At 39.4% G+C, this 25487-nt stretch overlaps 1 protein-coding gene across 1 annotated transcript in view; it reads right to left on the reverse strand.

The window, feature by feature from the left end:
* Positions 1–2239: 2239 nt before the first annotated feature.
* The window catches only part of MRPS27 (mitochondrial ribosomal protein S27), a 40023-nt gene continuing 16775 nt past the window's right edge, over positions 2240–25487 (reverse strand). Inside the window, exons 5-11 of the mRNA XM_042875235.1 lie at positions 14615–14729; positions 13998–14076; positions 12686–12801; positions 10410–10512; positions 8163–8305; positions 6861–7016; positions 2240–2637 (exon numbers count right to left, since the gene is read on the reverse strand). Of these exons, the coding sequence (XP_042731169.1) occupies positions 2398–2637; positions 6861–7016; positions 8163–8305; positions 10410–10512; positions 12686–12801; positions 13998–14076; positions 14615–14729 (952 nt within the window). The 3' untranslated portion in view covers positions 2240–2397. The remainder of the gene's footprint in view (positions 2638–6860; positions 7017–8162; positions 8306–10409; positions 10513–12685; positions 12802–13997; positions 14077–14614; positions 14730–25487) is intronic.

A 25487-nucleotide genomic window follows, 5' to 3' on the forward strand; every position in this document is an offset into this window, starting at 1 on the left:
AGCTGAGAGATACATGACAAGCAAGACTTGCCAGAATTTCTCACTCCTTAAGCTACAAATGATCTGAACCCACTGCCATGGGTACTGGGTTTGGTGTCTCTTGTCTGGCCACCACAATCTTGTCTGATGCCTGCAAAGTATTTAGCAGGGAAACTCCCTTTTCCTGGAGCTAGGAGGCAAGTGGGAGCAGATTCAAGTCCAGTGCAGAGTATCTGTTTTATCCATGGTGAGGAAAATCTCTCCTGGAGGACAACGTCATACAACACTTATTCTCCAGTTTATTTAAAGTTCATGCCTGGATGAAAGGCTGTATCTAGTCAGAGTTCTGGCTACAGGCAGAGCCAAAAGCATTCAAACCCAGTGCTTAAGAGTTAAAAAAAAGGAGGCAGCCTGCAATATTAACAGGTTGGTCAGTGCTTAGAGGAAGATTTTTTTTCTGTTGCTATAGCAGTTAAATCTAAATAAATAGCAAGGGGGCTTAGCTGTGTGGGAAGTAATGCATGCTCTACGAGATAGCAGGGATGTGGCAGCTGGCTGCTTGCCAGAGCCTGATGAGCATTAGCAGCCTGGCATCAGGGTGAGTGAGCATAGATGGGGCCAGAAACAGGCTGTGCATGCTGCCAATGAACAGATGCCAGCAAGCAGCTAGAAGCATGGGACTATCCACTGTGGCCTAGCCAGATAGTATCTCATAGGCATGGGAGCAACAGCTGAGATGTCTGAAGCTATACAGCAGACCCTCCATCTCCTAAAAATGTGGTGGTGTACAGAATATCCTTAGAAGAAAAGTTGGTTCTTTTATCAAGAAGCTGAGAACAAAACTCGATGATGCAGGATCAATTGTGAACCTTTGGAGGTACGACCCATGTTCTCATGCCAAAAAACTGAGTATAGGCACAGGAAGGACACTTCAGTCTCTTGTGGCCCACTAGGAATGCTATCTTCAAGCCACCAGTTTTAAGGAAACTGTTCTCAGAAGTATATTTGGCCTCCCAGTCTCTCTTAAGGCTAGAAAGCATTAGGAGTGCTTAAGAGGAAAAAAAAAAAAAAACTCCAGAAGAATTGATATGAGAAGAATTGCCTGTAAAGACTACTGCTGAATTAGTTAGGCCAAAACACAGAATCACCACCTCACCTGGAGACTGCACTCCCAGCGCGCTATGGGAGAGACCACAGGAATTGCTGACAAGAAGGGCAAAGGACCCTACTGTCATGTTCTCAGATGTGAAAGCAATCAACTTGTGAGTGTAAATAGAATAGGCAAAGCAGTTGGTGAATGGCAGAAAGACGCCTAACTACAAATAAGTTCAGTGAATTGCAGCATGTTCTGTTCTCAAAGGATTTAGTAAGTGTGTGATGTGAGATTTAGAGCTCTAAGGCCAGACAGGTACATGATAAAACTGGAAATACTTCTCAGATACTGTGGTAGAACACACTGAGGCACCACTGTTAACACAACAAGGTGCCATACAGAAAGGCTGTTGTCAGGGTCTCCCTGTTTTTAAGGAGCTTGCCCTGCAAGAAGCTGAAGAAAACTGTCTCTTGACCAGCTTCTGTGGCAACAGGGAACGTAAGCATGATGCAACCCACAACCTTTTCTCCCTTGCCATCTTCTTTTGCTCTGTATGAATAGCTACACCATTTTCACAATCCATAGAATAGGGCATGAGATTATGTATGCAGCTGAGGCAAAAATGGGATTAGGTCAAAAAAGAACATAAAACAGTGCCCAGAACATAAAAGGAATTGCAGTGCAGAATGAGGCCCCTTTGCTGAGGTGACTGCACCTGTTTCTCTACTGACCTTAAAAGTGGAGCAGGGAAGTGCTAATGAAGTCATAAATTTCTCAATTCCTTAACAAGGAAGCATTTTTACAGGCACATCTAAGTACTTTTGCAAGTGCTAACTCCCTGTTTCGAAAACAATCCAAAGTAGGCTTCCAGCTCCATGCAGACTAGCCTGAATTTTCCAAGTGGGCAGGAAAAAAAAACAGTCAATATACATTAATCCTCTTAGTGGCTAAATTCAGAGTGGCCCAGGCATTCTTTTCTGTGAGAAACTCATACTGAAACAACTTGTGTTTGAAATTTTCCCCTCTTCTTTTGTCTCTTCCCCCCTCTACAACTTTTAACACAGACAATGCCTTTGTTTCTTTGTGTTGTCTCCATACCACCCCCTGCCTGGCTGCCAACGGGAGGAAAATGGATCATAAACATGATGATTTCTAAACTACACATGCTTTTGCTTCAGGAAGCAGGCAAAATGGAAAGAGATTTATTTGCATATAGTAAACAGTCACATACAGTGTTATCTGCAGCAGTAATTAAGTGAAATATTAATAGTGAACAGTTCATATACCGAGGAATGCATACTATTATGGCAGTGTGAGTTTCAGTATTAAGCAGATGCCTTAGCTAGCTTCCTAGCTTCCAGTTCCTGCTTAGCTTTTTCTCTCATTTCTCTTTCTCTCTCAATCAGAAGTGCCCGTTCTTGCTCCCACTCCTTTAGCTTCTGCTCATGCTTTGCAATGTCCTCCACTTCACATGCTGGCAGCTTTTCCTTGACGAGTTGAGTGGTCAGAGTTAACAGGCTTTCAGATTCAACCCTGCCAAGTGAATGCAGCTTAGAGTACAGCTCCTGCCACAAAAAGGAGGGTTTGATGGGACAGAGAAAGAAAGAGACAGTCACAAAATAATCAGTGACCAAGCACTTCCCTGTAACAATTAACATACAGTTGTTTGAATCTAATGACTAGCTGTGCTGATCCAAGCTGGCCATTTTGTCCTACCTAAGGATTTTGACTGTGGTAGCTGGTATCACTTCTTCCCCTTGAAATGCTAACCTTTGGAATAAGTTTTTCTGAACAATAAAATGGAAACAAGAAAGTTTCGTTATGTACTGAAATTCTCTTCATTTTTCCAAGTGTAGTCACCTGGTATAAACAAGGGTTAGCTGATCAGTCAGTAGTGAAAATACAATTTAAGCACCTTTTTTTGTGTCTTAAATCAAAGCGGACTGACTGATGTGCTCCCCAATGCCTGCATTAGCATCACTCTCCACATATGCAGATCACTTTAAATGCTTGCTTACTAATAGCATACTAAGTAGCTTCCATGATTTTTTGCCAACTGTTACTGTGATCTGAGGTTTGATTGTGTTTACACATATTAAACACAATAGAGCTAAAGCAAGTAATATTTATTCAGGTGTATTCTAAAATGTAACTAAAGATATAGCTTCAGTAACAAACTGCAATACTTCTTTCTTGAGCTTTACTTACCAGAGCTCATGCAGCATAAATACATTAATTCACTTAAGATGATGAGTCATTGAGTCATTGATACTATTTCTGGCTTTATGGAATATTTGGCCTGATGGCTCTCTAACAAACTGATTAATTGCCTTAAAAGTGCAGATATACAGACGGTCAGGAAAGAGTTTCCTGCGGGAGGAAGACGACATGGCACTGGCACATTCCTTAACCCTTGCTCATTCATTAGGTAGGAACACATATTCCTGACTGTTCTTTTAAATAAAATATTTTACTGAAACAGGCACTTGCAGAAATGTTTAAAGTAGGTAGGTACATCCACGTGCTTCTTTCATGTGTTCTTTATAAATAATAAATAGGGTTTATATGAATAAACCCTACTGATTTGCACTGCAAGATAACTGAAAGAAGGTGGGATAATTAATCATCATATGGTGACTCTGAGGACACGATGACATTCGATCTTCCACTCCCAGTTATCAATGGGAGCTTGCACACCATGCAGCTGGCCAACAGTGTTCCTCTTACCCAGCACTCACTGCAATAATCTGCAAAGGCACTGCAGCTCAACTCAAGCCTCGAGGCTATGCCTTCTTCTGAAAAAAGAAATTGGAGCATCTCTTCTGATGCCTTTTCACCTCTTCCCGCCTCAGCCGACACAACTACAACAGATTTGCTCTTTTGTCAGGCCCACGGAAGTTTGAACATGACTGACAGCAGATAAAAAGCTCTTTAACACTATGTGTGCAGGTCTGAGGTGCTTGGGAATTTGGCTCTGTTGCCTTTGATTTTATGACAAAGTTTATAAACTGAAACAATGTGACATTACCAAATTAAAACCAAAATTAGTAATATCTGTGTATTTATCTCTCTTCTGTTTGAGATACAAGTGAATTTACAATACATCCAGAATAAATATGAAGACAGTATGGTTTGGGTTTGAGAAAGGAACACAATTCCTAATAACTGATGCAGTCTACCTACCTACTAGTGAGGATGTGCTGGAAAGAGAGTTGTATGCTAGAACTAATCACTATGAAATTGAAAAAGAAGAAATGCAATGAACTGGAAAATAGCTGGGCCTCTCTCCTAACCCATTACTGGTACTATTGAACTCCGGAATCCTCTCTGCTCTGCTGTAATACATTAATGAAACTCATTTAGGAAAGTAACTATATCCTGCAGGTACCAGAAGAGCACATCCTTAAATTGCAAACTCATTGATTTTTATAAGCAGTCTCCAGGGCTCTGCACAGAGATAGAAAAGGTACAGTGCTTTTAAAGAGGGTGCTCTCAGCATTTATATGATGTAATGCTTGCCCATTGATCACTGACACAGATGGAAGGAATTGCCTAAGGAACACTGTACTGAGTAGTATGCCTCAGAATATGATATCTGGAAACAGGTAATTACAACATGAATGAGAGCATCAGACACAAAATTCTAAATTACTGCTCTGAAGGCTTTATCTGGAAATAGCCAAAGGCTCTCAAGTCCTGCCTGCTGGAGGCAAAGAACATTCTGCCTCTCACATATCTGATTTCATGGACAGGCTGCCACAGCTCTTTCAGGTACTTCTACAAATGGCTGTTTCAGAGGTTTGTACTAGACATAAAGTCCAAGCCAGTGTAGAAAACCATGCAGAACATGGTACAGGAACAGTATGTCTAGACAAAGTCCAGATGCTCTTCCTTGCATGCCTAGGTGTATCACTCGTGAAAGAGAACTGGACAAGCATGAGACTGAAGTGATTCACTTTCAGCACCAGGAGAAAGAGTGGGACATGCTTGCTAACGCAGAGCTGGACTAAGTGCAACAGTTTTTTCAGTAGCATAAGTGCAATTACTGTGTTGGGATTAAATAGCATATGCCAGGACACTGGCAGCGAATGCCAACATCGCCAGTTTTTTTCAGAGCAGCCAGACCCATAACTTCCCTTAGATCTATGTGTATTTCTAGTGTACTTTCATCTCTGTCCTGCCACTGTCCAGGAGTTCAGCTGGGAAAACTGATTGCTGTTGGCTTAATGGATTTCAGAGAGGAGTATAATAGCTCTTCCAGACTTAGCAGAAGTGGAATTCTGTCTTGAAAGCTCTTTTTTTCTCATCAAGAAAATTATGACTTCTTTATATATCACTTACTCTTGGATACCTAAGTGGATACCTAAGATTTCATGTGAGTGCTATGTTTTTCCTTAGATTTAGAATTCTCAGAGACCTTAGAGGTAAGGATCACAGAATCACAGAATCACAGAATCACCCGGGTTGGAAGGGACCTCAAGGATCATGTAGTTCCAACCCCCCTGCCTGGCAGGGCCACCAAACATACACATTTAGATCAGGTTGCCCAGGATCCCATCCAACCTGGCCTTGAACACATCCAAGGACGGGGGATGGACAAAGAAGTTTGCTGGATCATTACTACATCAGGGAATGAATGGGGTTAATTATGAAATGGGGTTAATTATGGAAGAAAGGTTGAAGCAATGGGAAAATATCTTCTTGGCACCACTGTTCCCCACTGTTTGACATTTAGACCTTGTTTTGAGCATTCATCATTATTTTGTTTAAGGGCAGACAATGGATGGACAATGACAGACAGAAAAAATGCCTCGTTCTCTCCTTCAAAGGGCATGTGTATTTACCTAACTCACTGTAATTCATCCAAGCATGAATTATCACATGCTGTCCTCTCATTCATTCCCAAACACTCAAAATACAAAGTCCTAAGTGCTTAACTGTAATATTCAAATATTAGTGGTAAACAGTCTATATAAATATAAACCAAAGAAGGGAAAAGCAAGTGTTGGTAATGTGAAACCATAGGGTAATAGTCATCTAATTTCTGGAATTATTTTAGAGCAACTGTATGTATTCAAAGCTGTTCAAGGTCATGATAGCAACAGTGGAAACTGATGGTCTAAGGAAAGAGCATTACTCTTGGAATTATAAGCCAGACTAGCTTTTTTTTTGATTTTTACCACAACACAAATCAGAGATGATCAAATAAAATGGGATTGTTGCATAGCTATGAGATGCTTAAAAAAAAAAAAAACAACATATAGGTATGCTGTAATGTTTGAATTTTATATTGTTATCAATATTGTGACAAACTAAAGCTAAGAAGAGAAGAGAAGAATATCCTTACTTATTATCCAGACTGAAAGTATACATGCAACTTTTGTACTTAATGTACATAAATGGATAATAAATTTAGATTGGTCTCATCTCCAGTACCATTTATTTTAATGAGCAAGAACCCACACAAGGTCAGATAATGGATCTCTAATGACATACCACTTTTGCAAACAGCATTTGGATTTATCATTCTGATGTATGAAAAGTGAAGATAAAATCCCAGCAGACAGACAAAAGACAAGTGGCCTTGAGCACTTATTTGTTTGAAGGCTGCTTCCTCTTTGAGTAAGTGAAAATGTAAGGTGAAATCAGTTTCAAAAATGCCAAGTAGATTCTCGGTGTACTGAAAGAATGTCAGTCTACTAGCCATAATCTGTGAACTAATTTATCTTCTACTATGTACTAAGGAGATCTATAGCTTAGAATATTTAGATAAAAGGAAGTTTCCTACCTTGAATCGGCTGTAGTATCTAGGTATTTTCAACTGCTCCGTTTCTTCTGATTCTGCATATTCTGACTTCTGTTTTACTTCTTTGCCTTCTGCAGATGGTTCTGAACCAGGTTTTGCTTCAAGGACAGACTGTAAAACGGTCTCCAGAACATCAACCTGGGCAATCACATTTGTCACTGTTAGCATAAACGGTTTGAAACTACAGTCTGACTAATACTACCGTCAGATTGACAAACAGCTTTGTAAGTTACCATGTAGTTCAAGACTACTCTAAATGATAAATTCTAAAAGCAAACAAACTCAGTCTTGGAAGGATTCCAAACTGCATTTTGGACTTTTGAGGTTGGGCATTTTGAAATCCCTGCAGCAGAATAACTCTGTCAGTCTCTGTCAACAGGTCTCTGTCTACTCCCTGCCAGTCAGGTGCTGACTGGTATTTGAGAATGTGTCAGGCACTAGACTAATGTCTTCTCCAGGTCTGATACTTAGCCATAAATACTAATGTTAAACAGTAGCCCCTGTGATAGTGTGATACACAGTCACAGATACATCTAAATAAGATGTTACTATGGAACATTCAAAGAATACAGTATTTAATAGATCATCCTGGTTCCTCTTTAATGATAGTAAGGGGGGAAATCACTTATTCAACAACATATTCATTCCTGAAATGGGTTGGATAATTTAACAGGAAAAATGATAATACAACATACTGGTAAAGGTATATTTTTAATCTCTATGACTCTTGTTTTTTTCTTGACCTCCACTTGAGAGTTACCAAGAGAACCACCATCTCTTAACTGAAGCTGTATCAAAAAAACTCATTAGTGTCACTGTGGGACTTACTAAATTATTTCCTTATCTATTATTGATACAAAATATGAAATTGCTATATGGATGTTGCTGCTGTTCTGGGAATAACACGACTGTCATAAATTACTGAATGCAGACTGACTGCGTTTTAAAGTTCAGTCTTTAAAAATATAAAGAGCTGTTACCCTTCTGTGAATCTTTATTCTGAATCTTTATCTTGGAAGAAATAACTGTGTAACCTTGGAATCTATGAAACGTGCCACAAGCAAAAGGTCTCCAGATATCTATAGTTGGCTGGCTTGCCAACTAAGGCAATATCTCTGTTCTAAATCACCTCTCCTGGACTCCAAAGAGCTCTGAAAAATTGCTGGGCCTGGAAAGGTCTGATATCTTCTCATTAGCAAGACAAGTAATTTACAAGTTTTACTGGAGTTTGGCTTGTAGGTAATTTCTTGTTTTATGCAGGTTATATGAAGTTTTCATACTTACAGCTTCTTGGCAGATTTTGCTGTCTCCTGGCAAAGAAGCTACATTCTCCATCACCTGCAAAGCTCTATTTAAGTATCCAGGTGTCCACATCAATGGCATTAGGTTGTATACAGCTCTTAGACCTTTATTCAACTCCACTTTCCCTGTGATAAGACAGTACCAAGGATAAGACAGACACTTTCAGATTAGTACTTGAAAACTCAACTCCTAAGGAAATCTATAAGAGTTGACGCAGTTCTCTGTGAAAAAGCAAGTTTTTAGGTTTGTCTGGTAAGAACAGCATTCTTTTCTATGAAGCTGCTTTGACAGAATTGTCATTACTGTACTTAAATGAAGTGCCTTCTATTTGCTCAGTTTCAGGATTATCATGTTTGTTTCTTGTTTCTCTCCACTTATTTTTTCCACCACCTGGAAATTTTATTCATGTGGAAAAGAGGAAAAGTAGAGAAGCTTCCCCGTTGTCTGGCAATTATAACAGCACTTCTAAGCAGGATTTCTGAACATCTCCGACAAACAGTTTCAGAGCCTTCATGGACTCACTGTGCAACATGTGTCCACCAAATCTGAGAGACTGGACTCACACCTGCAGTTTTGAGGCTCTACTCACACATGTATTAAGGATAGATTGTATGAGATTAATAGTACATGCTCTATAACCCTACAGCTCAGTATTCTTATTTCTAATTGGAACTTCCTGAGAGAAAATATAGGAGACCTGCCAAAATGAAATCTTGGTTCTTGATTTATAGTACTGTGCAACAAGGTCTGCATGACTTTAGCAGGACCAATGATGTGCAGCACTGCGGACAACATGGTGTTTCTTCTGAGGTGAACAGGAGTAATGAGTACATGAGCATGAACATGAAATTCCCATTTAACACAACAGAGGAAATCTACATGACATTCCAGTTTGTGAATACCAACTGGCAATGAATGCCACCCTAAATTCTTGATTTTGTCATTACCAATGAAAAAAAATACTACGACTTCAGTGTATCCTATCAGAGATATGCATCCAAGTTCTCAGTTGAATTTGAACTCTGATTGCAATAATGCATGACTGTGAAAACACAACTTACTCTTCTTCATAGAAAAATAAGGTAATATGTGCACAAAGCTTATAGACTACAGATAAATTAAAATAGCTAAGGTGCTTTAGGCCACTCTGTGCCTGAAGACGTCTTTCACTCTTTCAGAGGTTGGTTCCATTAGTGCTGGTAAGACTGTGAAGTATGTGACATAGCAGCAAATAGCTTTTGATCTACTGAATGTGAAAGTCATGGAACAAGTACTACTGCTCACAAACACTGAAATGCACATCTACAGACGTTGCTCAATCAATCTATATGGCACAAAACCGAATGCCACTTAATAGCAGCTCCGTGGAATATTAGATTTCCAATTAATTTTCATATTTATCCCCCTTTTGGCTAAAAATGAGGTCTTCATTTTACAGTCACGATAAATCATAATCAGCAACCTAACTTTGTCACTACGTATTGTATTTTGAGGTCATATTTTAAGAACATGTACACTTATTATCATCCTGAATGAATTCTAGAATAAAATTTAATTCTGTAATGGAACAAATGCATAATCACACATTCTAAACTAATTTACTACTTTCAATCAAATAATCATTTTGCAGAGGACATACGCTGTCTGGACTATACTCCCGTGAAGGAAATTCAATAATCGCTTATTTCTTCTTCCCCATCCCACATCCTCCTTCCCACCTATCCTGGATGCACTAGCTGTTCTTCAAACAGTACTGCATATCATTAGCAGTGAAGGCTCCTTAAAAGATAGAGGATAAAGGTGGTACCATCTGCTATTCACGACAGAAACACTAGTGTTGTGGTGAGTACTAATACTTTATTTAAATATTCTAAACATAGTGTCTTTCAGGTTGTGGCCTCCAAACACGTTGGGATTTAAGCATTATTTTAAGCTCATGATTTGAAGTAGAAAAAAAGCTCATTCTTCATAACTGTCAATTTGTTCTGTGGAACTCTTTTTTTGGGGGGGTTATTTGGAAAATACATTGTTCCCTAAGCAAAACAACCTTACTCCTCTCTAAGATTACCTTCCTTCATTTGGTCTTAACTCTGAAATTGTTCCTCCCATGATTTCTACATTTTTTTCCTCAGTCTTTTCATCAATTACATTTTAGTTAAGCACAGACACCAGTTCAATTCATTCAACTAATAAAAGGATAAATATGACTGCAAAGGAGGCAAGACTTACCAAGAAATGCATAACCATACAACTGGGAGCTAAATCCCACAGTACTTGTTTGCTTTAGACCCGTCAGCAATAGTGATGCGCCAAGATTTCTCTCCTCTTCCCACTGCAAACAGTAAAATAAGATGTAAACTAAGCATGCGTTCCTTGACAAACACAAACAAAAAAGTTGCAGCAGCAACCACTTGGCCTTAATTACATCTTACTAATAAAGTACAGAATCATACAACAAATTCAGTGTTCAGTTATAGTACTCATATCCAAAACAACAGTATATTTACGCAAAGGAACATCTTCTAAACAAAAATAAAATGCATGGAGTCAACATTCTGAAGTTAGTCAGTGTGTTCACATAGGGTTAAGATTATATTGATTTACATTGGTCAAACTCAGCCTCTGTCCTGTATGTCCTCACATTTGCTTCAGTCTGATACTGCTTAAAACAAAAATTACATGCCTTCTATATTGGAAAAGTCCTTTCTTTTAAGTGTGTGGTAAGATTCACGCTCTGCTAGAATAGAAAATGCTCAGAGAAGAATATGCTGCTAGCAGCTGCTTCAAATCCTAGTGACAGATCAGACCAAATATGGCTAGAGCCCCAATCAGTAAGTGTATTAAAGCCACAAGGGAGGTGTGAATTTTATTCTGAAAAATTCCCTGCACTCCACTGACTCTTAAAAAGCACAAGGGTTTGACCTGGCTTAATGCAAGAAGGTGTCTTTTTGGGATATGGCATTTTTGGTGTCTCCATTCAAGTGCACATGAACTTACATACATATATCCAACAAAAAATACCATTATCTGACAACCATGAAATGTATTTGTCTAACCTAGGCAAGAGATACAAGGGGATAGTTCTGTTTCCTGCTGAATTCAGTATTCCTGCTGAATGTTACAGGAAGAGCAAATGAAACCAGAAGAGAACTTTAAAGGTCTAGATTCTTTTGGGAGCTAGTGTGTTTGGCTTCAAGGGCTGGAGAAACTGGGAGAACTTAATACCTTTGCCATTGAACATGGCAATCATACTGATTGTTTTCAACAATCAAGCATGAAATTTTCTGGTGAGAGCTAAGATCAGTGTTTCAGCAGCGCTTACAGCAGCAATAAAATAAAATAAATTAAAATTACTACAAATACTGAGGACCAACGTAGTCAGATTGCCTATGATACAGTACAAGTTTAACAAAACATTTTGCCAGTCTGCTGATCCCTAAACTACAGCCAATGCTCTGTCTGCAACAGGACACTGGCTGACCTTTCTTGCACCTTGGAAAGAAGGAATGGGGATTTTCACAAGCAGCTACTTTCTACTCTCTGCACTTTTTCCTAAATTAGCCACAGAAAACTGGTACTGAGCATTATGAAGTCTTGACTGGTACTCCCTATGTTGTATACCTATAAAAATATGGCTTATAATGCTGTCCTTGGATGGAGTTATTTCAAAATACATACTAAATAGGTCACAGCTGTAAAAATAAGCTTGCTTTTTAAAAAGTGTTACATGTCCACACCACCACTGCTTGTAAGTTCAGCTTTCAAAAATACCACATGTATTGAAGAGTGCCTCTCTGCAGTGAGGCACAAAGACAGACAAACATAATAGGAAAATGCTTCTCACATACAAGTGATCGAGTATACTTGTCTCCTAGGGAATGGAGGAGATAAGAGTGAATAGGGCAAACACACACCTGTTTCCAGCAGTGAAAACTAAAATTACAACCCAACTGATTAAAATCTTACAAATACATTTTAATAAGACACATAGAGGCTTCAAATACTTTTCTTATGGATGATGGTAATAGGCTTTTGAAGACTTATGCCAAACTACAGGAAAAGTTACTGCCTAAAATGATAGAAGAACCCTTTTTGGTAAAGTTCTAGTGAAATGTTTTGTTACCAAGCTCCAATGGTGAGCAACACTCACCTTAACAGTGTCCTAAATAACAGTTTTTTTGTTAACTGACAGAGCCCTCTTTGAACTGAAGTGAAATGCCACTTCATAACCTTAGAGTGATCATATACCACCTCTGAAAATCCTGACATGCCTTCAGAGAAAGAAACAACAAAAAGGGATGACGTGTGATTTGCTGGTTTTCCTCGTTTTTTTTTTTTTTTTCTTTCTTTTATAGTTGTCAAAATAATAAAGAAAACTTGCAAGCATTTTATTTTTTACAAAAACTTAAAGGAAAGTTTTCATTCAGAACAGAACGCCTAGCTGACTGCAATATAACATGTAGAAACAGAAGCTCCATGTATCATTTTGAGTGTGGTCAGCTTACCGTATATTCAGACTTGGTTGCTAGGTACTGGTATAAAATATAGAGAGAAAGAAGCTGTGTCGAGAACTCATCAAAACTTTCTTGCAGCATGATCTCTGTAACTACTGATAGAGCATCTGTGGAGGAAATAAACACCCGTTAAGTGGAAAATTACACAGCTCCTTCTTCTGCATCCATTAACGTTCCCCGATGTTTTACTGCTGTAGTGTTTTTTGAAGTGGTTAGGAAGAAAGTTTAAGATTTCCTATGACTAACAGTAGAGAATTAGTCTTATCCACTTGGGTTGTTCTAACATGTCATGAGAAGGAGAAAGCTCAATCAACTGGATTACGTGGAAGACAACAAGTAGCTTTCTAAACACATCTTAACCCATTGCTCTCAGACTCTGATTGCTTCTTTGCTCAGCCCTTCAATCATTAACTTCTTTTTTTTAACCTTCAAAATACTTATTTTTTCTTGTATTTAAACTAAAGACTGGCTTAAATTCATTGCTTTCAAGGTGACTGAAGTGCACAGCAGAGAATAAATACTGTCACAGACCACCCACAGCATTCACTGTATTCAGCAAACAGTGCTCTCAAGGAGCTGCTCAGGGAGTTTCAGTGATATTCCCTCTCATGAAGGTCTGAAGGCTTTGAGCCCGTCAGAGAAAAAAAAATATGGATAGAAAAAAGGGGAATTCATAGGATAGGGGCCTCTCAAAATAAAATATGTATTAACTTCCCACTTAGCAAAACCTCAAGACAAAAGCTTCAGACAAGTCTTTCAACAATTCTGTTTTCCTTCTCAGTTGTTTGGTTTGCAAAAGGTTTATTGCGAAGAAAGATCATTGCCAGTCTATAGCGCAAAAAAAATCTGCAGTGAAATGAAAACCTTAATTATTTGTCATCAAACATGAGAGGATTATTCTTCTCAGCATTTTCTTCAGCAACAAACAAGTCTAGACAAATAGCTCATTTTAGATGCATAGCTTTTTGAATAGTTTACAAGTGGACAACGTTGTTGAATTTTCACTAGCACCTTCTAACAGAATATTAACATGTAAATTGGAATTCTAAAAAAAGTGGAAGAAGATGGCTTACATTTTGAATAGCATTAATGGTCATAGAAACACTGTGAATTGCATGTTTCAAAATCATACAATGAAAGAGATCCAACCTAAGTGATATATAAATATGCAGAAAAGTAGTTTAGATAAGGAAAGTGTGTTTTCAATGTGAAAAATATGGCTATAATATTTTAATACATAGGAAGGCTCTGCATATTTAAGAGCATTCAACTGAGGATGAAGAGCTGGTATCTATTTTCTTACCCTCATATTTCTTCTGTTTTATAAAACAATCCAACAAAATATTAAATGTAAAATTATCTGGGAAAATTCCATACTGGACCTGAAGAGAAGAAAAAAAAAATCAGTGAGAAAATCTGCTGTTCAAATCTTTCAAAGCAGAGCTCTGCAGGTATCAGAAGGATCAAGACCATGGAGTTGCACACTGGTGCAGTATGACAGTCAGGCAATACAAGAACCTTATTAACATGGCTCCTGTGATGTAGGCCTACTACTTTTCAGTCTACTGGGTTTGTTTTAGCATTTTGTCAGGGCCTTTGGGACTAAGAAAGGCACTGCCTACCAGGGCTTTTATGTTTTTATGTTCTATTCAGTGTGCTTTAAACGCCAGCACTACTTAAAACCAAAAAGCTCAAAGAGAAAAAAGAGGACAGAAAAGCTGTGAAGAGTTTTTGCTGAAACTAAAGTTTGACTCGAGTTTCAGCTACTCAAGTCAAACTTTAGTTTTTGTTTAGACAATTATATATCTGAACTTAAAACAACAGTATTCATAACAGGCCGTAATAGGAATTCCAGGTAGGGCACAACTGTCTCAAAATGTTGATCAAATATAGTTATGCTTTTTCCTTGTAAAATCTTACCTTGTTTTTTAATGTGTATAAGGCTTTGTCTTGTGCACCATGTTTTAAGCATTGTCTGATCCAACTGTGAATGGTCCAATCTCTCAAGTACCAGCAATTTGGACTATGCCGAAACCTAAAGGGTGATAAACACTCCAGGTGACAATTGATTTGCTGAATCAGAATCACAGGAAAAAAAAAATCTGTAATTACAGAATCGCAAGGGTTGGAAAGAACCTCAAAAGATCACTGAGCCAAACTGCACTGCTAAAACAAGCACTCTACAATAGGTTGCACAGGTAGGAGTCCAGATGGGTCTTGAATATGTCCATAGAAGGAAACTCCACAACATCTCTGGGCAACCTGTTCCAGTGCTCCATCACCCTTACCTTAAAGTAGTCCTTCTTCCGCATGTCAGTACGGAACTTCCTGTGTTCAAGTTTTAGGCCATTACTCCTTGTCCTATTGCTATGCACCACTGAGAAGAGCGTGGGCTCATCCATTTGCCTCCCACCTCCCTTTAGATGTTTATAAACATTTATCTGATCCCCTCTCCGTTTTTGTTTCCCCAGGCTGACAAACCCAGTGTTTCCTCATATGATAGGAAGCCTAGGCCCTTTATCATTTTTCTTGATGGACTCCTAGGAGATCCCTATCTTTTTTGAACTGGATAGTTCAGAACAGTAGATTAAATGTGGCCTCCTCAGGGCAGAGCAGGTGTGAGGATCACTTCCCTCGACCTGCTGGCCACGCTCTTTTTAATGCACTCCAGGATACCACTGGTCTTCTTGGCCACAAAGGAACACTGCTGGCTCATGGCCAATTGGTTGTTCACAAATCAATAATCAATAGATTGTGTTTCAATACTTCAGCCCTTCATGGACCCAAATATTAATCTTCCTGTATTTAACTTTGCAGCCAAACAATGCTCTTCCAAGAATTCTAGTTAGTCCTTTAAGTAAAAGAAACAATACGCTGATACACTTCAGTAGTTTGTTTGAAGGGAGAATCTGATCTTTTCACAAATGCAAAATACTTCAAATTTCTCACTTTCCAGAAAGTCTAATTCTTTTCCTCTGAGGAATACGACAAAATAATGGCTTGGTGTATTTATGATGGCAACTGAAATTGCTATCAACATTGTTGTACTTTTTAGCACTGTCCTTCTGATTGTAAAACACTGTGTTATTAATCTCTTCTAAACACAGCGCTCCTCCACAACTGACAACATTAGCAAGTATCAGAATTACATCAAAACACTGCTGCCTTTGAACCTCCAGAATCTGTGTATCTGATATCTCCAAACACTTAACTCATACCTCACTTCAGTCACTCAAGAATTCACTGCACCTCTGCCTCCTCAGACTTCATTTGTGTTTAGAAATGCTTAATCAGAGATGCATGCCTCAAGCACAAGGAAATTACTGGATATTCTTCCCCTACCCCTCTGCATCAGCTGCACTAGCATTGCTCCTCATGGACTTATTTTAATCAGTTCTGAGACACCTTGTGCAACGGATTCAGCAGTGTTCACAGGCAACTCACTCCAATCCTTAACTTTAAGTTCAGCCGCTTTTGTTTCATCCTCACTTAGCAATATATGACTTACTTCGTGACTGGAAAAGTATCGACTAAAAACATATAGAGCTTTATCTCCGACAAAGTCTCAAAAAGCAATTACGAATCCAGTGGTAGGAGCTGCTGCCTTGATCCCATGCTGAACCATGCTGACCTTGGTGTCAAGAGGTACACATAACTTTTCTCAATTCAAATTCAACGCATGAAAATCAGACTTGGTCCCCAGCGCAGAAGTGGTGCCACTTTCTGTAGTAAACATCAGTGACTGAGCTAGGCTCATGTGCAGATGCTTGCAGCCTCGAGCCAAGCTGCAGCACTATTTAGAGGCAGGGCTGGCTCTTCCATCTGAATGAGCATCCTTTCCAGAACATTTATCAGATTAACATGGCCACCAACTCTCTTTTTCCCCCCCACTGAATCTCTGCATATTGTATCTCATGGCTAAGGGCTACACAGATTGCCAAGTCTGGAAAAGCATTCCCGTTATAGAGTCTACAGCATCCAAAAGACTTCAGTGCCAAAAGCAGAGCTAAACAACTACACAAAGTCTAAATATACTACTTCTTCAGTGGCACATGAAATCTCTCTTGTCAATGCAAATTTAATAGAAAAAGTCTGCTTTGAATATTAAATTATGAACATCCATTTTGTTGCTCTAATTGCTTTCCATTTTCTTCCCTCTGGAATTCAAACACTGGGCAAGCAAGAATATGTATCTGATTTCATTGAAGATCTGTTTCAATAATGCTTACAGGAAGCATCAATTACAGGAATTTGGATTTAATCATACATTGATGAAACAATTATCTAATTGCTACACTGTTCCACCAGCCATTTAAGATGGGTCAGAGCACAACACTAGCACCCAGCAACAAAGCTGTCTGCATCTTTTGAAGCTGCTTTATTAAACGGTTAATATTGTTACAAAAGTGGAAACAACAATCCTACAAATATATAACGCTGACATTCTCAAAGACTTTGATATAAACTTTATCATCTTTCCTACAAATGTGTTACAGAGGGAAGTAAACAGTAAAAGAAAATGAAGGTTTTAAAGGGTTTAAGCATTCACCTTTAAGCCAGTGCATATTTACTCTCAAGTATGTTTATACTCAAGCATCCCACACTGAGAAAGAGCACTCCAGGAACCTCATACACCTTCGGAATGCTATAGCCTACTGTAATGGAGAAGGGCTTGTAGGTTCCCAATCACACTTGGACAGTAAAAGGTCAAACAAGAACGTGGTGAAATCTATGAAACGTGATGAAACTGATCATAGAATCATAGAAAGGCTTGGGTTGGAAGGGATCCCAAGGATCATCAAGTCCCAACTCTCCAAGAGATCCTCAGTCATGACAAGTTTCTGGAATCAGTATGCACAAAATTCAGGCACACATTGAAAGAACTCTCTAAAAAAGCCTCGATATAGGCTTTGAAGGCCTGGGGGCATGTGCGTGGACACATTTATATGCATACACACAATCACAGGCCCTATGAGTCATAATTTTTATATGTTGCTATTAATATCCATAATTTTGGCCTCCGCTGTGTTGGGTACCACACAAACAGGAAACTCAAGGAGATTCCAAGACAAAGTATTTTCTAGTTAATTCTAACTATTCATTACAAAACAGTTACACGGGAATGAAGAAAGGGAAGCTAAAAAATGTCAACAAGTATGTATATGCGTGTATACAAAATTCCTCAGCATTAGACACTTTCATTAACCTATAATGTTGTAGGAGAACTGGAAGTTAAAGAGAAATAAGCATGCTGAAATCCTTAATTGTTTCAATCCATACAATGCTGAGATAAGCTCTGTCTCTGTTCTGTAAGATGAGAAGAGAAACCAAAGGATCTGTTTTTACATACGACCCAAGCAAACTAAACAAACATAGCAGACATTTTTATTTCAAATGGAACAGTGGAAGAATGAGATTGCTGGTCATTTTGAGTCTTCCTCCTTCTCCACAAGACACAGAAAAGGATGTAATTACACAAGGAAATGTGTTTGGAGATGAAAGGACAAAAGGAAGTTAAACAGAGGATTCAGAGTGAATTAAATAAAGGAAGCCTCTAGCAATTGCTGTGTGTTTAATGGATAGACTAGGAGGTTATCTTGCAAATGTCTGCTGCTGAAACTCATTTTTCTGAGAACTAATAAAAACATGGGAAGAACAAGGCTCTTATAACGTATTCAGAAAAGGCAAGGAGAAACATCCATAAGGCTATTAGGGGAGCTCACTGTTGGTACACCTTCATGTGAACAACTGAAGAATCAATATGGTGATCCTCCTCATCACTGACCTGAGAACATCTTGTCCCACAGAGAATGGGAAGAATAATATCTGTAAGACAAGCAGTTACCGAAGTGTCAAAATCACTGCAAATTTAATAGCACACGGTGCAATGATACTAGAATTCTCCTTTTATTTGAAAATAGTTGAAGTGATCCAGTACAGAAACTACTTTTTATTGTGTGATGATGATTATTACGCAGAAGAGATACTATGAGTATACAGTACAAGGAAACCAGAGTATTTTTAGCCAAGCAAGTGCACACTCTCTCTTGCTGACAAACTGACCTATCAGGCTAAGAATGCATTCCTAGTTTAGTAATACTCTGCACAAGGTCCCAATGCTAATTATTTACAGCAGTGCTGAAGTGCTCGTAATGTGTTAAAGAAACTGCACATGGTAAAGTTTATCAGGAGTGTCTTATGAAGTACATTACTAACTCAGCAAACATTGGTGCTCTCCCAAAACAGAAATGCTCCCTATCAGTTCTTTCTTTTTTTTAAATGGTCTTTCAGATTTGTTTGGTGCCATCAAGTGGTCATACAGTCTAGTGCCGCTTTCACATACCTACCATTTTCATGAGAAATAATACAGCAAAAATGAAAGTAAAGTGAAGCAGTAAGATGCCACTCTGCACCCTTTTCCCTACATTTGTTGCAAGATGTTTTGGGACAGCCACAAATGAGGAAGATTGTGAAGGAAAATCTGCTGGGTTACAGGGCAGCTTCTGCAGAAGTATACTATCAGGAACAGCTCAACTGTATGGAGATAAAGCTAGCTCGGCAGATTCTTTGCTAAACAGACTCCTTTTTGCACTCTATGGCTTTCCTGAGGGTGGATCAACTGCTGGTTGCCAGCCAGAGGCTGTCCTTGTGCAAATCGTAATGTTTCTTTTTCTCCCATCTGTGAAACAGAGCTTCTATTTGTCTAATATGCCTGACCTAACAAGAAAGTATTTTGTTGTGACCTAAACTTGCTGTGCACTCAACAATATGATCTCTTAGGCTTGCAGATCTCTTAAAGACTTTCTAAACTTCACCTGCATTTTGCTGTGCTGATTTTTAATTTCCATATATGTAGGTTGCTCCAAAATCAATACCTCATATTTGTTTTCATGGAAACTACAATCGAGACAAGAGCACAGAACTCTGTTTGACAGAGCAAATTCCCAGCTACAAAATGCTATTTTTCAACAAAGGCATTGCCCTTACCTATGCATTTTCACTACTGATGAACAAGAGCCTACATGCTGAGCTCATCAAAAATCTGCACCAGTGGAGGTGATCCACTGGCGCCAGAGCTGAAACGTACCACTCTCTGCCTCACTGTGCTCACATGCACTGGACTCCTGAAACAACAGTGAGTGACATTTTTTCCACATGGAGAAATTCAATGGCACATCTTTTCTTCATACACACCTCCATGTCAAACGCCATTTTGTCACACTGCCCCTCTGCTGCTATATCACAGAGCAACAACACGTAATAGAATATTTCAGGGAAAGTTCAACCTCTACTGCCATACAAGGAACAGCCATCTATAACATTGTCAGCCAACACAGAAGCCATTACTTCTGGAGCAGACCTCATATAAAACAACATCCCTAAATAAAATCTCCTGTACATAATGCTTTCTTATGTGTTAGAGATTCCTAAACTGTCTTCTGCCATATTGCAAAGTACATAAATTAAAACAAAAGGACACTAAGTACTCTCATTCTTTCATCATTTCTAATACAGATCACTGAAATGATCTATCTGCTTTCCTCGGAGTTTAAACCCCAAAGTTTCATGTACTGTTAGAACACTAGTAGGTTCTGCTCCTACTTCTAGGAAGGAGCCCAGCTTGTGACTGCAGTAAATCTGTTCCATCTAGTTTTCAGATCTCTCTTATTTCTTTAAGAATTAGAGAGAAGTAGAAGCTTGCATGTTCACTTGCTTTAACTCAGAGAGTGCAGATTTCTTCTCATCCCCTTATAATTCTAAGAAGCCTGAAAGTAAAATGTAAGGAGACTTCAAATGAAAAAAAAATATCCTAAGAAATATCTCTGAGAATCAGGAGAAAGCTCTCTCAGTGGAATCATTCCAAAGACACTTCACATTTTACACAAATCATACGATGCTGTGAAGTTCTTTGGCAATGCCATGGTTTTTACTTCACAGGCACATTTTTTAAGCTACACTGCATAAAGATCAAACAGATTCCATGCAGGCTTAGCTTGGAAACTGGAAGGCTAAGGAAACGTCACCCAGAAGTCTCCCTTTGTGATTTCAAGTCACGGGCCCTGGGAAAAATTCTCTGCATTTTAAATGGCACCAGAGCATTGCTCACGTGTCAGTGTAAAAGAAAAAAAAATCCACCCATACATGAAAGAAACTACTGTTCCATTTCTTTTTTGCCTGCTTCTAGGTCTAAAACTTTCTTTGCATACATCATTTTACAAATTTCATATAGCCATATAAATCCGATACGAAACACCTCGTACATTAACTGTTAACTCAAGTGAAAGCAGAGGAAACACTTCTGTGGTGAAATTAAAAGAACTCAAATAGTATACATAATAAATTTATTTTTATACAGATGATGATTTTTATACAGATGATGTCTGTGTACTTTCAGAAAGCATATGGATGCTTTCTAGTGAAAGAAGAGGAGAGGTTAAAAAAAGTAGATAAGACAGCTATAATAGAGAATAGTCTAGTGCTCTGTATTCTTATACAGGAACCAGCATGCAAACTCCCTAAAAAAAGCCTAGCATTTGTTTCAGTTTTTACTGACTGTCTCCAGACTTGATTGCCTCAACTAAAAAAAATAATTCCTCTAAATTTGGCTTGCTCTACCTACATATGAATGCATTTCTTGTAGTATTTTTTTTATTCAGGAGATACACAGAGCTCTAACACTATCAATTAATGCAACCTCAAAACAGGCCTCATTTCAGACACTGAGGAGTGATGGTACAGAAGCACATTCTAAGATTAAGTCTAAACAGGAGACTCCCAAGAATGTAAGCAACATGTAGTCTTTCTTTCCAGCTACACACATTCATCTTTTATTTCTACTTATCCCAGTGCTACAGTCTCATTTTTTTCTTAACCCTTGAACCACATGAACTGGGAAGTGAGATGTTTTTAGTGGCAGTTCATACTACACAGTCCCTTAGGCATTTTCAGGACCTTGTTATGGTAATCAACCTTTCCTAACAACTGAAAAGATTGAATTCACCTCTCAGTAACACCAACGTACCTATTTATAACACTGCACAAAACCACCTTTCTGCAAAGAAAGCTCAGCTTTTCTTTCTCAGCTCTGCAGTCTTTTTAATACCGTCTGTCATATACAGCAATCAACTACATGTTGGCCAGGATTTTGTGCTTCCTTTACCACCCTAACTACATTTTCTGACATTCAGTTCTTAGAGTTGCCTAATGAAACAGCAAGCTCACTTTCTGACAGAAAATGCATTTCTGCCTATTCTTATAAATCTCTGGCAGTACATCACTAAAAAATCATCTTCCTCTTAGTAGATTTAAGGCTCTCTTGTAAGTAAACAACAGTGAACAACATTCATACACTAAATACAAAAAAAATCAAATAGTCACAAACCCTAGTTATATGTTATAAATTTCACTAAAATGTTTGAATGGAGGAGCAGCTTTCTGCAGCACAAAAGAAAGGCTCTACTCTCTTTCAGTCTTAGAGAGTAAAGGGGTCCAAGAAGGCTGGTCACTCTTCAAGAAGGAAGTCTTAAAGGCGCAGGAGCAGGCTGTACCCCTTAGCCACAAAATGAGCTGGCAGGGAAGAAGACCGGCATGGATGAATACGGAGCTACTCTTGAGGCTCCGGGAGAAAAAGAGAACCTAACTCCTGTGGAAGAAGGGATGGGCGATTCAGAAAGATAAGCTGTTAAGATGTGTAGAGAGAAAATCTGAAAGGCAAAAGCCCAGCCTGAACTCAAGTAGGCCACTGGGGTAAAAAGGAACAAGAAACTCTTTTACAAATACATCAACAGAAAGAGGAGGACTAAGGAGAATCTTCATTCTTTACTGGATGAGGCTAGGAATGTGACCACTGAGGATAAGGAAAAGGCAGAGGTTCTGAATGCCTTCTTTATGTCTGTCTTTAAAGGTCAGACCAGTTACCCTCAGGGTACTCCACTCTCTGACCTGGTAGTCTTGGCTGGGGAGCAGACTAAACCCCCCACAATTCAGGAGGATGCAGCCAGAGACCTACTACTCCAACTGGACTGTCACAAGTCCATGGGGCCAGCTGAGATTCACCCAAGAGCGCTGAGGGAAGTGGTGGAAGACATAGCTGAGCCCCTTGCCATTATCTATCAACGTTCCTTGTTGACTGGTGAGGTCCCAGAAGACTGGAGGCTTGCCAATGTGACAAGAAGGGTTGTAAGGAGGATCTGGGAACTACAGGCCTGTAAGCCTTGGTGCCAGGGAAGATTATGGAGCAGACTGTCCTGAGGGAGATTACATGGCATGTGCGGGATGACCGGGGGAATCAGGCCTTGCCAGCATGGGTTCATGAAGGGCAGGTCCTGCTTGACCAAACTGATCTCCTGTAATCTAGTGACCTGACTGGTAGCGGAGGGAAAGGCTGTTGACGTAGTCTACCTAGACTTCAGCAAAACTTTTGACACTGTATCCCACAGCATTCTCCTACAGAAGCTGGCAGCCCATGGCTTGGACAGGTACACTCTCGGCTGGTAAGGAACTGGCTGGAGGGACAGGCCCAGAGAGTGGCACTGAATGAAGCTAACTGCAGCTGGTGACCGCTGGAACCTGTCCTCTTCAGTAACTTTATTAATGACCTGGATGAGGGCATTGAGTGCACCCTCAGTAAGTTTGCAGATGACACCAAGTTGGCAGGAAGTGTTGATCTGCCTGGGTGTAGCGAGGCCATACAAAGGGATCTGGACAGGCTGGATCGCTGGGCTGAAGGCAGTGGGATGAGGTTCAACAAGGCCATATGCTGGGTCCTGCACTTTAGCCACAATAACCCTAGAGGAGTTCAAGGACCGTTTGGACATTGTGTTGAGGGATATGGTTTACTAAGAACTATTGGTGACAGGTGGATGGTTGGACTGGATGATCGCGTAGGTCTTTTCCAACCTTGGTGTTTCTGTGATTCTGTGATACTTGCACGTAATTTTAGAGAAGAACCACTCAAAATGCAACAGATCCAGAGATTGCAGCAAAGTCTGAAGCTACTTATTCCTGCCTCTGAAATGTACCTGAATTTACCGTCCTGCCCTCCACTGACAGTCAATGTAACAACTGCAGTAACAACTCTTCCACCAGGCCACAACAGGCTGTTATGAATCCCTCTAAAGGAGAGGGGAAAACTCCTTCAGACATCTTTATCAGCCTTGCTTGCACTGAATTCCTCTAAACTTCATAGAGCGCTTCAGCCCTCCCTATAGCTGTTGTAGCCAGTTCTCCTTCCTCATTTAGCAAAGAGGATACACTCTCATTGGCCTGTCTCTTCTAACTTGTGTACCTTTAGAATTCCTTCCCACTGTTTTTAACATCAATTGCCAAGTTCAGTACATCAATGCTTTGGCATTCCTAATCCCACCTCTGCATGTCCAGGCAACATCCTTGTGTCCTTTCAGGGTGACACATCCTTTTTTCCATTGCTGGTACATGCCCTTCTTTTCCCTCGGTTTGCCTAGTTAGACTGAATAAAGGGATAATTTTCTCCATTGCAAAATGAAAATAGCAGTGAAAGTGGAGAGATCAGAATTGGATAAATATTATTTAAAGAGGATGAGCAAAAAGTTGATTCTGGGATTAAAGACAGCTTTATACACACACTCAGTCTTGGAAAAAGATATTACTCAGAAAGATGTAAACTTGCGTGCAAATCCATGCACTTTCAGCTTGTCAAGCTGCCCAGTAATGACCCCAAAATAAAAAACCAAAACATCCTTGTTCATTTTTCAGCAAGAGAAGTCGTATTTGTTATATCTACGTTTACAGCTGATACAACAGGAGTTTCTACCACTTGCGTTTCTGTAAATCCTCCAGTTCTGAAGACGAAAGAATGCTTTCATCATTGACTGCTTAACAACCCTTGAACTACATTCTCGGACAAATCCTTACCTGGTCCAAAGAAACAAACTGCTCACCCAGCTGATCAAAGCTTCAGACAGCTGGGTACCTGGCATACAAAGCATACGCACAGGAATCATAAACAAGGCTGAAGTTGGGAGGCAAGGACCACAGCTCTATCACATTTCAATAATGCGTATCACAGTGCACCGAACGACTTGTTAATGGATGAGAAAGGAAAATAAATGCTGTAAGAAAGCACCCACGCAGTTATTCCCGAAGTGAGTAACATCATTTTTAACAGTTCCTCAAGCTTTCAAACTAGCATAAATAGTGAGACAGCTGAAAAACCTGGAGATATGCTAGAGTCTTAGCAAATAAGGTAAGCAGTATAATGATAAGGAGGTAAAATGAGCTGAAAGAACAGCTTGGGACTTCTATTAAGCATTAACATTGCCATCTCCAGTCACATCAGTCACTCCCCCTCCAAGAAAAAAAAGAGCACAGAAGGGATTATTCTGTCCGTGAACTGGAGATGCACCAAGAAAAGGACAGAGATGTAAACTAGGGTAGTCAGGACCCTGCCAGAAGGAAAACTGAAGGCAGCTGAGCAGAGTGACGGGAGTCCTTGGTACAGAGACACTGAAAATGCAACAGTCCTCATTCCAGCAGGCAGTATAGATACATTAGTTGGAGCGTGAAGCTTTAAAAATAGCTCACTATTAAAGTAGTCTTTTTAAAAAAACAAAAAACCCTCTATTCTGTTCTTTCACCTGGTTAGCAGGCATGTTACATTCAGAAATTTGCACAGAGAAAGAAACAGACAGAAAGGGAGAAACAACCTCAGAAATCACCCCCAGAAAATGTTAAGCTACGACCTTTGCTTATCAGTACCTCTATTCAATTACAGCAAAGAAGTGCTGTGCAGTTTTGTTCACAACACAAGCTTCTT

This window comes from Lagopus leucura, unplaced genomic scaffold, assembly GCF_019238085.1.
Source record: "Lagopus leucura isolate 7727_CA_CO unplaced genomic scaffold, USGS_WTPT01 Super-Scaffold_100014, whole genome shotgun sequence".
Classification (NCBI taxonomy): Eukaryota; Metazoa; Chordata; class Aves; order Galliformes; family Phasianidae; genus Lagopus; species Lagopus leucura.